At 39.8% G+C, this 13657-nt stretch overlaps 1 protein-coding gene across 2 annotated transcripts in view; it reads right to left on the bottom strand.

The window, feature by feature from the left end:
- Positions 1-13657, bottom strand: part of Ak2 (Adenylate kinase 2) — a 115872-nt gene that overhangs the window by 97046 nt on the left and 5169 nt on the right. For both annotated transcript variants that reach the window (XR_011712889.1, XM_071662693.1), the window contains exon 2: positions 3584-3701. Coding sequence is in view for 1 of the 2 variants with exons in the window: in XM_071662693.1 (XP_071518794.1) it covers positions 3584-3701 (118 nt within the window). In the remaining variant the exon portion in view is untranslated. The remainder of the gene's footprint in view (positions 1-3583; positions 3702-13657) is intronic.

Here is a 13657-nt window from a genome sequence, read left to right as displayed (position 1 = left end):
ACAACTTTTACAAATAACAATACAGCTGCTGCACTACTGATACCCAGTATCATAAATACCCACAGCAGCATCATACTTTTCTAATGCCCTACTTATTGTGTGAAACAATCACTGACTTGACATCCATATAATCTATACTTTGCAGAGCTGTCTAATCAAATTATTCTTGTAAACAAAGAATTTCAGTACATTCTTCCTTTTATAATTAAAGCATGTATGGGTCATGTTCAGATGCTGGGAGCACCATATGAAAATGTTAAATCTAAACTTGGAATTTGGACTCCAAACATGATGATGTAATCCTTGAGAGTGAGACTTAAGATTCCACACAATATCCAACAGCATTTCAGGTGCTTGGACTTCAGACTCAATAATGGAAACTAAGGGCTATCTGAAAAGTGTCACATATTAGAAAAAGTCTCCTTTCCATTATGTGACCATAGGTTAACACAATATGATTAATCCTCTGTCAACATATTGTCACAAAATGGCAATTCCCATTGAAAGAATAGCATACTTAAAAAGTTTCTTTATTTTCGGCTTCTGAGTCTCATCTAAGGTGCTATTTACATTTCTACCATCAAAATAATCGTGAGGTATCAATCTATAACTGAACTAGGACCCTTCTCTTGATAAGGTCCTAGCCTCACTCTTACATCCATATTCTGGGAGCTCCTTTAGTATGAAAGCTGCACAATTCCAGGAGCTGGGAAATGATCGTCTACTTAAGAGGAGTTCTTTGATAAGACTGCACTCCCTTTTGTTAAGGGGTGATGACACAGTCTTGCTGAAGATGACTTTTCATTCAGTGTGTAACCACAGGTAGGAAAAGTTCACCAACACCACTCTTAGGTACAACTCTCATATTCAGATTATTAAACCTCTGTAATGCCTTGTCAGCGCAACCTACACCCTCTGAAGAACTGGTTTCATTCAAAACAACCAATCAACTGATGCACTTTACAGCGAACGGCATAAGAATACAAACAGAGTTGCCCTCTTGATAGGACACAAACATCAAATTTCCTGTGGTATTCTATGGATAATTGACTTTTTTTCAAGTATCTCTACTTTCCGGTATGGGATAATTTCCCCTGTCCTTACCCATTAGCATTAAAAAATGATCATCACCATGTGATCAACATTTACAAACCATGATCTCTGCATCATGAACTTTTGCCACAAGACTACACTCTTGATTGGGATATGGAAGGAGACATGTATGGGTGCCAAATGCTTCCACAGGACAATCATTCTAATTACCCTCCAGACACAAGGGAAAGGTAAGTGCACAACTTAATTTGATATTACCATATTTGCCAATTTCTACTGATGCATACGAAGTATCTGTATAAATGTTACCAGCAAAGTTCCTAACAAGCTATATCTATACATTTACTTATTCATGCAAAAATATTATCAACATGAGAATCATTTCATTAATATGTAATGTAGAAAAATTGAATATTAAGACATACATGACAACAACACTGTCCACTCTGATAGCAGTGAAGTGATTATCATAAGGTTAAGTTTATCTTTAGGCAGTTGGCTAAGTAAATTTTTAAGTAGTTCTCTCTCATTCAGTAAGAATCAATCATCTATAAGAGGACTAACACCTTGAATGTTAAGGGTTGGGATAAAAACTGTGAATGCTAGAGAGGTAAAGAATAAGATCTACCTTTTCCCAGGAAAAGAACAGCAAAATACTCAAGTCAATATAACTACTCTCATACCTAGCTGCAGAGGGTGGCAGGGCAATGTCTACTCCTAGATATTAAGCCTGTGGAGTTGGATCTGGGGATCCAAGTTCAAGAAAGCTGTATGCCTAAATGAATTTCATCAACTCCATGTAAATGGGACTGGAGTTATTGATAACAGACTAAGGAAAGATAAATTTCTGTATTATATGCCTTGATGGGAGTTCCTGAAGGGAACCGGAGACAGTTAGAGAGGTAAAGAATAAGATCTACCTTTCCCAGGAAAAGAAGAGCAAAATACTAAAGTCAATATAACTACTCTTATATCTAGCAGCAGAGGGTGGCAGGACAATTAAGCCTGTGGAGTTGGGTTTGGGGATCCAAGTTCAACTCCATGTGAATGGGGCTGGAGTTATTCATAACAGACCAAAGCAAGACATATTTCTTGCATTATATGCCTTGATGGGAGTTCCCGAAGAGAACAGACAAGTCATATAGATAGATACACCGAGATTTCAAGAAATCTTTTCTAGTACCTTTAATATGAGAAGCAAACAAACCCCTAACCTTCAAAGGACATATCTTCCATCAAATGCAGTATTGGGAACCTGAGTAGTGAATGAACCAATGACATGCAGTCATCATCTTTCATAAAAGTTTCATAACTGGATGTTTGTGATAAGCCCTGCAAATTTCAAGTAAAACTAGATCACTGGAGAAGCTTCAACATACTTATCTGTAACAAGGGATACACAAAAATTAAGCAGCCAACTAGTGAATCCAGATTTTTTTCAGGTGATTAATTTGCTATACAGGATAATATAAACCAGCAAGTATACTAACATAAAGCATGTCTAATCAGTGGGATGACTGCTAACTCTAGTCAGGCTATGCTCTTCTTATGTGGAGATAACCCCAGAGATACCATCTATATCTGGCAAAGTAATCTGTAGCTACTCCCTATCATAATCATTATCAAGTGGTTAACCTGAATTCAATCTACGGTCAAGGTAACCAGGAATGACCAGGGCTATGCCAGAGGTGTCTCGTTCTTTCAACTTTTGCTTCACTTCTAAAATCAATTTTTCCCCACAAGCAAAGACATTCATAACAACTAATGTGAAAGTACAAGTGAGTTGGGAACCGCGTATAATCATCTGCCTTTGTATTGGAAAACTGGCAATACTAATATTTACATTGGCTACACAAGAAAACTTAGAAAGTTTTTACCAAAATTGAAACAGAAATAAGCGATGAATACAAAATAAAAGGCCCTAGGTAGACTGGCATCACCTGCTAACCAACCTATTTATCTGCTGCATGTCATCTGCTAACTGTTGCAGTGTAATCATTAGCTATGATGTCACACATTCACTACCTGAACTTTTTTTTTTACACATGTTGTCCAATGCAGCCTGAAGGGCTGAAGACGGTAGTATTCATTACATGCTGTCAGGCTCAGAAAAAATAAACTTCCAAAATTTGATATATAAAATGTGATTTGAGAAAAAAGTAGGAAATTATTCTAATAAGAAAAACTAAAATTTCCTTTTCAATCTATAATCCTCTTTTATCATGCTGTAAACATGTGAGGAAGTTTGGTGCACCATGCTTAATGCATGGGCAATGGTTAATTAGATAAACATACAATGAATGGCATATTCTAGTTATTCATTTCCATGGCAAACCTGTTCACAACCTGTTAACAACCTAAAGGCTTAAAAACCAGGCAAATCCCATCAAATGAATATTGAAAAGACTCAGATTCTCCCTTCAGAAATTTAAGAGTTGTCAGCATCTTTTAACATTGTGCAATACTAGTGAATATGATATCCAACACAACCTCAGGCTCAGTTAGCAGAAACCATGAAAAAATTTCATACCTGCATCCATGATTTTCTTCAACTCTTTACCAAGATCAGATCCAGATGCCACCTCTGCTCTCAGTAAATCACCAGTTGCTAAGTGACACACACAGTAACGCTCCTTTAATCTTGGAGCCTGGAAAATGAATGCAAACAATGAAGGCAAGATGTAGCCTTCAGTCTTGGGAAGATAAATGTCTTGTGTTACCCTATCATATATCAAAAACCTATCTTTGTGATCCAGTAATTATTGTCTTCCAAGTCCCATATGGATATCAAATGCTAAACTGACTAGGGGAAATAATGTGTCATCATATTTCATTACTATGAGAGTGTTATTAAACTTGTATGAAATAATATCTATCAACCCAATGACTACTGCATCTCTAAATATTAAGTGCAGCACTTTTCAATAAATATAAGAAAAAATCCATTGATTTCTATGCCTTATCTTACCAATCAAAAAAGATATTTTGCTGAAAAACATATAAGCATATTTTTTCATACTTCAGTTTCTCACATTAGCAAGGTAGTGCCATGAGCAAAGAAAATAGCCTCATTCACAGACATCCATTTTCTATCTTGTGTGATGAACCAAAACCACAGCCAGGCAATGACAGACCTTTTTGTGGCTTCCCCTTGACCACTTGAGTTGCTTAGTTCAGTCCACTGACATGTCACCCTCTGTATACCATATTGCTCCAATTCACTCTATCATGTACATGCCTCACTTCCTCCTGCATGTTCAGGACCTAAGCACTCAAAACCTTTTCCATTCCATCCTTCCACCTCAAATACAGTTTACCCATTCTCCTCGTCTCCTCCACTTCTGATACATACATTCTCTTTGTCAACCTCTCCTTACTCATTGCCTCCATCAGTCCACACCATTTCAGCACACCCTCTCCAGCTCTCTCAACCATGTTCTTATCACCAAACCTCTCTCATACCTGACTATATCAACCACAGTCTGTCCTCAAACATTTAATTTCCAACACATTCACCCTCTTCCATACATTCTGATCCACAGCCCTTGCATAACATCTATAAAACATATCTATCTTTGTCCTCCCAGCTGGTGACCTCTCTTTCCACACATTCCTCAGTACTACCAGGACATTTGTCTACCCCCCCTCATCCACCCTACGACTCAATCTGGCTCCCATGGTTCCATTTGCTGCCATGTCCACACGTCATATCATGAAAGCTGCGAGAGGTTAAAGTCCATGCTATCCCTACAGAGATGAGGTTGGGACACACACACACACACACACACACACACACACACAAAAAAAAAAACAAAAAAACTAGAAGTCTAGTGTGTCTTTTAAACTCTATGTGGCATTAGTAGCCAGACACCCAGCCCAGGGTTCGAATCCGACCAGTGGTGTATATACATTTGTCTGTCCATCGACATTTGTCACACTATCGGGGCCAAGTGAGATTTAAAGTCCATGCCATCCCCACCAGGATGATTTTGGGTCACACACACACACACACACAAAAAAAAAGAAAAAGAAATAAAAGTCTAGTGTTCATCTTTTAACCTCCGTGTAGCAGAGGTAGCCAAACACCCTGCTGAAGGTTTGAATCCGACCTATGGTGTATGAACATTTGTCTGTCCATCGACATTTGTCACACGATCGGAACTGAGTGAGATTTAATGTCCAAGCCATCCCCACCAGGATGAGGTTGGGACACAAGAAAAAATAATAAAAAAACATTTAAGTCTAGTGTTTGTCTTTTAACATCCGTGTGGCAGAGGTAGCCAAGCGCCCTGCCCAGGGTTCAAATCCGACGCATGGTGTATATACATTTGTCTGTCCACTGACGTATCTGAAAAACTTCACTTCCTCCAGATTTTCTCCATTCAAACTTGCTTGCCAAATAATCTCTCTTTCTCTGGTACTAATCCTAAGGACCTTGCTTTTATTTACATCTACTCTCAAATTCCTTCTTTTACATACACTCCTAAAGTGCTTTTATTTACATCTACCCTCAATTTCCTTCTTTCACACAATCTCCTAAACTCAGAAACCAATTTCTATAGTTTCTCACTCGAATCTGCCACCAGTGCGGTCATAAGCAGACAATAACTGGCTTCTTAAGCACCCCCACAATTGACAGACTGCAGCCCCAGCCCTCTCCCAAGAACCATTGTATTCACCTCCCTCATAACTTACCCAGATTGAACAGCCATAGTAAGATCACACAACTGTGCTGAAGACCTTAGCACAAGAAGGAGCCATATGAGAAGTGTTTATACTCCTCAAAGGCTCAGGCTGAGGTGTCCAAATCTGTGCGGATGTAATCAAGATGAGAAAAAGGGAAAGGCAGGCCATATGCTTGAGGAAAGGAACCTGTATGTTCAAGCTCTGAGAATACAAAACTCAACAGTAGGGGGGGAAGAATGGTTTAGACATGTTTTGGGGTAAAGTAATGAGTTTACACAATGGCAGAAGCTAAGGAAAGGGTAGCTCTTAGGAGTTAAAGAAATGTGTGAAAGAGTGTAAGGAAGTAAGCCTCAGACTAATGTAGGTAAAACTGAAAGTGGTTTATGAGAGGTGGGTGACCATTAGTGCTTATGCATCCGCCTACAAGTGGACAGAAGAGAGGCAAGTGTTTTGGGGAGGGGCTTGGTATTTAAGTATTTCCAATGCTTGACACCAGGTGATTTGAATGTGAAAGAAGGTAATGTGGCAGTTGATGGTATAATTGGGGAGATGGGTACCTAAGTGATATGAAAGGAAATGGTAAACAGCTTTTCTGGAAACAGAAAAATAGAAAACTTACATATGTTTCATTTAGATTGTACTACCCTTCATTAGACTGTTACTTTGTTTAGTATTTCCCTTACTTTTATGTGCTATGTGCTGTGTTTTTCCAAGTGTTTTACATTATGTTTGCGCTTTACTTTTCTTGTCCAAGTTTTGTGACGCAGTATTTTTCCCTTTTTGTAGGTTCCTGATGATGACCCTGTGAAGGCAAAAGCTTGAATATATTAAATGATGAACTATGGACAACTGGTGTTTGAGCAACCACCTAATGGTAGAATAATACTAAGAAAATTAGAGTATAAGAAAGATTAATAACTCTATGTTGTCATATTCAATTCTATGTGCATAAGGGAAAACCTGGATGTTGATAGGGAGCTGTGGTGCATTACAGGTGACAGCTAGACTGAGTGTGAACGAATGTGGCCTTTTCGTCTGTTTTCCTGGTGCTACCTCGCTAAAGCAGGGGATAGTGATGCTTTTCCTTGTGGGATGGGGTAGCCCCAGAAATGGATGAAGGCAAGCCTGAACATGTACATGTGTACATATGTACTTATATATATGTTGATATGTATACGTATATTTCTTACATTTTTCATATGTATATATATATTTTCTTTTCTTTCAAACTATTCGCCATTTCCCGCATTAGCGAGGTAGCGTTAAGAACAGAGGACTGGGCCTTGAGGGAATACCCTCACCTGGCCCAATTCTCTGTTCCTTCTTTTGGAAAATTAAAAAAAAAAAAAAAACGAGAGGGGAGGATTTCCAGCCCCCCGCTCCCTCCCCTTTTAGTCGCCTTCTACGACACGCAGGGAATACGTGGGAAGTATTCTTTCTCCCCTATCCCCAGGGATAAGTATATATATATATATATGTATATATATATATATATATATATATATATATATATATATATATATATATATATATATATATAAGTATATATATATATAAAGTATATATATATATATATATAAAGTTTTTATCGAGGATGTAAGGCATGTGTACGTGTAGGAAGAGAGGAAAGTGATTGGTTCTCAGTGAATGTAGGTTTGCGGCAGGGGTGTGTGATGTCTCCATGGTTGTTTAATTTGTTTATGGATGGGGTTGTTAGGGAGGTAAATGCAAGAGTTTTGGAAAGAGGGGCAAGTATGAAGTCTGTTGGGGATGAGAGAGCTTGGGAAGTGAGTCAGTTGTTGTTCGCTGATGATACAGCGCTGGTGGCGGATTCATGTGAGAAACTGCAGAAGCTGGTGACGGAGTTTGGTAAAGTGTGTGGAAGAAGAAAGTTAAGAGTAAATGTCAATAAGAGCAAGGTTATTAGGTACAGTAGGGTTGAGGGTCAAGTCAATTGGGAGGTGAGTTTGAATGGTGAGAGGCTGGAGGAAGTGAAGTGTTTTAGATATCTGGGAGTGGATCTGTCAGCGGATGGAACCATGGAAGCGGAAGTGGATCATAGGGTGGGGGAGGGGGCGAAAATTTTGGGAGCCTTGAAAAATGTGTGGAAGTCGAGAACATTATCCCGGAAAGCAAAAATGGGTATGTTTGAAGGAATAGTGGTTCCAACAATGTTGTATGGTTGCGAGGCGTGGGCTATGGATAGAGTTGTGCGCAGGAGGATGGATGTGCTGGAAATGAGATGTTTGAGGACAATGTGTGGTGTGAGGTGGTTTGATCGAGTAAGTAACGTAAGGGTAAGAGGGATGTGTGGAAATAAAAAGAGCGTGGTTGAGAGAGCAGAAGAGGGTGTTTTGAAGTGGTTTGGGCACATGGAGAGAATGAGTGAGGAAAGATTGACCAAGAGGATATATGTGTCGGAGGTGGAGGGAACGAGGAGAAGAGGGAGACCAAATTGGAGGTGGAAAGATGGAGTGAAAAGGATTTTGTGTGATCGGGGCCTGAACATGCAGGAGGGTGAAAGGAGGGCAAGGAATAGAGTGAATTGGAGCGATGTGGTATACAGGGGTTGACGTGCTGTCAGTGGACTGAATCAAGGCATGTGAAGCGTCTGGGGTAAACCATGGAAAGCTGTGTAGGTATGTATATTGCGTGTGTGGACGTGTGTATGTACATGTGTATGGGGGGGGTTGGGCCATTTCTTTCGTCTGTTTCCTTGCGCTACCTCGCAAACGCGGGAGACAGCGACAAAGTATAAAAAAAAAAAAAAAAAAAAAAAAATATATATAAGTATATATATATATATATATATATATATATATATATATATATATATATATATATATAAGTATATATATATATATAAGTATATATATATATATAAGTATATATATATATATATATATATATATATATATATATATATATATATATATATATATATATATATATATATAAGTATATATATATATATAAGTATATATATATATATAAGTATATATATATATATATATATATATATATATATATATATATATATATATATATATATATATATATATATTCCCTGGGGATAGGGGAGAAAGAATACTTCCCACGTATTCCCTGCATGTCGTAGAAGGCGACTAAAAGGGAAGGGAGCGGGGGGCTGGAAATCCTCCCCTCTCGTTTTTTTTTTTTTTTTTTTTTTTAATTTTCCAAAAGAAGGAACAGAGAAGAGGTCCAGGTGAGGATATTCCCTCAAAGGCCCAGTCCTCTGTTCTTAACGCTACCTCGCTATCGCGGGAAATAGGAAATAGTATGAAAAAAAAAATATATATATATATATTTTTTTTTTTTTTTCATACTATTCGCCATTTCCCGCGATAGCGAGGTAGCGTTAAGAACAGAGGACTGGGCCTTTTTTGGAATATCCTCACCTGGCCCCCTCTGTTCCTTCTTTTGGAAAAAAAAAAAAAAAAAAAAAGAGAGAGGGGAGGATTTCCAGCCCCCCGCTCCCTCCCCTTTTAGTCGCCTTCTACGACACGCAGGGAATACGTGGGATGTATTCTTAATCCCCTATCCCCAGGGATAATATATATATATATATATATATATATATATATATATATATATATATATATATATTTTTTTTTTTTGCTTTGTCGCTGTCTCCTGCGTTTGCGAGGTAGCACAAGGAAACAGACGAAAGAAATGGCCCAACCCACCACCATACACATGTATATACATACGTCCACACACGCAAATATACATACCTACACAGCTTTCCATGGTTTACCCCAGACGCTTCACATGCCTTGCTTCAATCCACTGACAGCACGTCAACCCCTGTATACCACATCGACTCCAATTCACTCTATTCCTAGCCCTCCTTTCACCCTCCTGCATGTTCAGGCCCCGATCACACAAAATCTTTTTCACTCCATCTTTCCACCTCCAATTTGGTCTCCCTCTTCTCCTCGTTCCCTCCACCTCCGACACATATATCCTCTTGGTCAATCTCTCCTCACTCATTCTCTCCATGTGCCCAAACCATTTCAAAACACCCTCTTCTGCTCTCTCAACCACGCTCTTTTTATTTCCACACATCTCTCTTACCCTTACGTTACTTACTCGCTCAAACCACCTCACACCACACATTGTCCTCAAACATCTCATTTCCAGCACATCCATCCTCCTGCGCACAACTCTACCCATAGCCAATGCCTCGCAACCATACAACATTGTTGGAACCACTATTCCTTCAAACATACCCATTTTTGCTCTCCGAGATAATGTTCTCGACTTCCACACATTCTTCAAGGCTTCCAGGATTTTTGCCCCCTCCCCCAACCCTATGATCCATTTCCACTTCCATGGTTCCATCCGCTGCCAGATCCACTCCCAGATATCTAAAACACTTTACTTCCTCCAATTTTGCTCCATTCAAACTTACCTCCCAATTGACTTGACCCTCAACCCTACTGTACCTAATAACCTTGCTCTTATTCACATTTACTCTTAACTTTCTTCTTTCACACACTTTACCAAACTCACTCACCAGCTTCTGCAGTTTCTCACATGAATCAGCCACCAGCGCTGTATCATCAGCGAACAACAACTGACTCACTTCCCAAGCTCTCTCATCCCCAACAGACTTCATACTTGCCCCTCTTTCCAAAACTCTTGCATTCACCTCCCTAACAACCCCATCCATAAACAAATTAAACAACCATGGAGACATCACACACCCCTGCCGCAAACCTACATTCACTGAGAATCAATCACTTTCCTCTCTTCCTACACGTACACATGCCTTACATCCTCGATAAAAACTTTTCACTGCTTCTAACAACTTGACACCCACACCATATATTCTTAATACCTTCCACAGAGCATCTCTATCAACTCTATCATATTCCTTCTCCAAATCCATAAATGCTACATACAAATCCATTTGCTTTTCTAAGTATTTCTCACATACATTCTTCAAAGCAAACACCTGATCCACACATCCTCTACCACTTCTGAAACCACTCTGCTCTTCCCCAATCTGATGCTCTGTACATGCCTTCACCCTCTCAATCAATACCCTCCCATATAATTTACCAGGAATACTCAACAAACTTATACCTCTGTAATTTGAGCACTCACTCTTATCCCCTTTGCCTTTGTACAATGGCACTATGCACGCTTTCCGCCAATCCTCAGGCACCTCACCATGAGTCATACATACATTAAATAACATTACCAACCAGTCAATAATACAGTCACCCCCTTTTTTAATAAATTCCACTGCAATACCATCCAAACCTGCTGCCTTGCCGGCTTTCATCTTTCGCAAAGCTTTTACTACCTCTGCTCTGTTTACCAAATCATTTTCCCTAACCCTCTCACTTTGCACACCACCTCGACCAAAACACCCTATATCTGCCACTCTATCATCAAAAACATTCAACAAACCTTCAAAATACTCACTCCATCTCCTCACATCACCACTACTTGTTATCACCTCCCCATTTGCGCCCTTCACTGAAGTTCCCATTTGCTCCCTTGTCTTACGCACTTTATTTACCTCCTTCCAGAACATCTTTTTATTCTCCCTAAAATTTAATGATACTCTCTCACCCCAACTCTCATTTGCCCTCTTTTTCACCTCTTGCACCTTTCTCTTGACCTCCTGTCTCTTTCTTTTATACATCTCCCATTCAATTGCATTTTTTCCCTGCAAAAATCGTCCAAATGCCTCTCTCTTCTCTTTCACTAATAATCCTACTTCTTCATCCCACCACTCACTACCCTTTCTAATCAACCCACCTCCCACTCTTCTCATACCACAAGCATCTTTTGCGCAATCCATCACTGATTCCCTAAATACATCCCATTCCTCCCCCACTCCCCTTACTTCCATTGTTCTCACCTTTTTCCATTCTGTACTCAGTCTCTCCTGGTACTTCCTCACACAAGTCTCCTTCCCAAGCTCACTTACTCTCACCACCCTCTTCACCCCAACATTCACTCTTCTTTTCTGAAAACCCATACAAATCTTCACCTTAAGCCTCCACAAGATAATGATCAGACATCCCTCCAGTTGCACCTCTCAGCACATTACCATCCAAAAGTCTCTCTTTCGCGCGCCTGTCAATTAACACGTAATCCAATAACGCTCTCTGGCCATCTCTCCTACTTACATACGTATACTTATGTATATCTCGCTTTTTAACCCAGGTATTCCCAATCATCAGTCCTTTTTCAGCACATACATCTACAAGCTCTTCACCATTTCCATTTACATCACTGAACACCCCATGTATACCAATTATTCCCTCAACTGCCACATTACTCACCTTTGCATTCAAATCACCCATCAGAGTATCATCAAATCTTAGGGAGAATAAAAAGATGTTCTGGAAGGAGGTAAATAAAGTGCGTAAGACAAGGGAGCAAATGGGAACTTCAGTGAAGGGCGCTAATGGGGAGGTGATAACAAGTAGTGGTGATGTGAGAAGGAGATGGAGTGAGTATTTTGAAGGTTTGTTGAATGTGTTTGATGATAGAGTGGCAGATATAGGGTGTCTTGGTCGAGGTGGTGTGCAAAGTGAGAGGGTTGGGGAAAATGATTTGGTAAACAGAGAAGAGGTAGTGAAAGCTTTGCGGAAGATGAAAGCCGGCAAGGCAGCAGGTTTGGATGGTATTGCAGTGGACTTTATCAAAAGAGGGGGTGACTGTATTGTTGACTGGTTGGTAAGGTTATTCAATGTATGTATGACTCATGGTGAGGTGCCTGGGTATTGGCGGAATGCGTGCATAGTGCCATTGTACAAAGGCAAAGGGGATAAGAGTGAGTGCTCAAATTACAGAGGTATAAGTTTGTTGAGTATTCCTGGTAAATTATATGGGAGGGTATTGATTGAGAGGGTGAAGGCATGTACAGAGCATCAGATTGGGGAAGAGCAGTGTGGTTTCAGAAGTGGTAGAGGATGTGTGGATCAGGTGTTTGCTTTGAAGAATGTATGTGAGAAATACTTAGAAAAGCAAATGGATTTGTATGTAGCATTTATGGATTTGGAGAAGGAATATGATAGAGTTGATAGAGATGCTCTGTGGAAGGTATTAAGAATATATGGTGTGGGTGTCAAGTTGTTAGAAGCAGTGAAAAGTTTTTATCGAGGATGTAAGGCATGTGTACGTGTAGGAAGAGAGGAAAGTGATTGATTCTCAGTGAATGTAGGTTTGCGGCAGGGGTGTGTGATGTCTCCATGGTTGTTTAATTTGTTTATGGATGGGGTTGTTAGGGAGGTAAATGCAAGAGTTTTGGAAAGAGGGGCAAGAATGAAGTCTGTTGTGGATGAGAGAGCTTGGGAAGTGAGTCAGTTATTGTTTGCTGATGATACAGCGCTGGTGGCTGATTCATGTGAGAAACTGCAGAAGCTGGTGGCTGAGTTTGGTAAAGTGTGTGAAAGAAGAAAGAGTAAATGTGAATAAGAGCAAGGTTATTAGGTACAGTAGGGTTGAGGGTCAAGTCAATTGGGAGGTAAGTTTGAATGGAGAAAAACTGGAGGAAGTAAAGTGCTTTAGATATCTGGGAGTGGATCTGGCAGCGGATGGAAACATGGAAGCGGAAGTGAATCATAGGGTGGGGGAGGGGGCGAAAATCCTGGGAGCCTAGAAGAATGTGTGGAAGTCGAGAACATTATCTCGGAGAGCAAAAATGGGTATGTTTGAAGGAATAGTGGTTCCAACAATGTTGTATGGTTGCGAGGCGTGGGCTATGGATAGAGTTGTGCGCAGGAGGGTGGATGTGCTGGAAATGAGATGTTTGAGGACAATGTGTGGTGTGAGGTGGTTTGATCGAGTAAGAAATGTAAGGGTAAGAGAGATGTGTGGAAATAAAAAGAGTGTGGTTGAGAGAGCAGAAGAGGGTGTTTTGAAATGGTTT

This window comes from Panulirus ornatus, chromosome 6, assembly GCF_036320965.1.
Source record: "Panulirus ornatus isolate Po-2019 chromosome 6, ASM3632096v1, whole genome shotgun sequence".
In the NCBI taxonomy this organism is placed as follows: Eukaryota; Metazoa; Arthropoda; class Malacostraca; order Decapoda; family Palinuridae; genus Panulirus; species Panulirus ornatus.
This window is presented reverse-complemented; position numbering and strand designations above follow the sequence as displayed.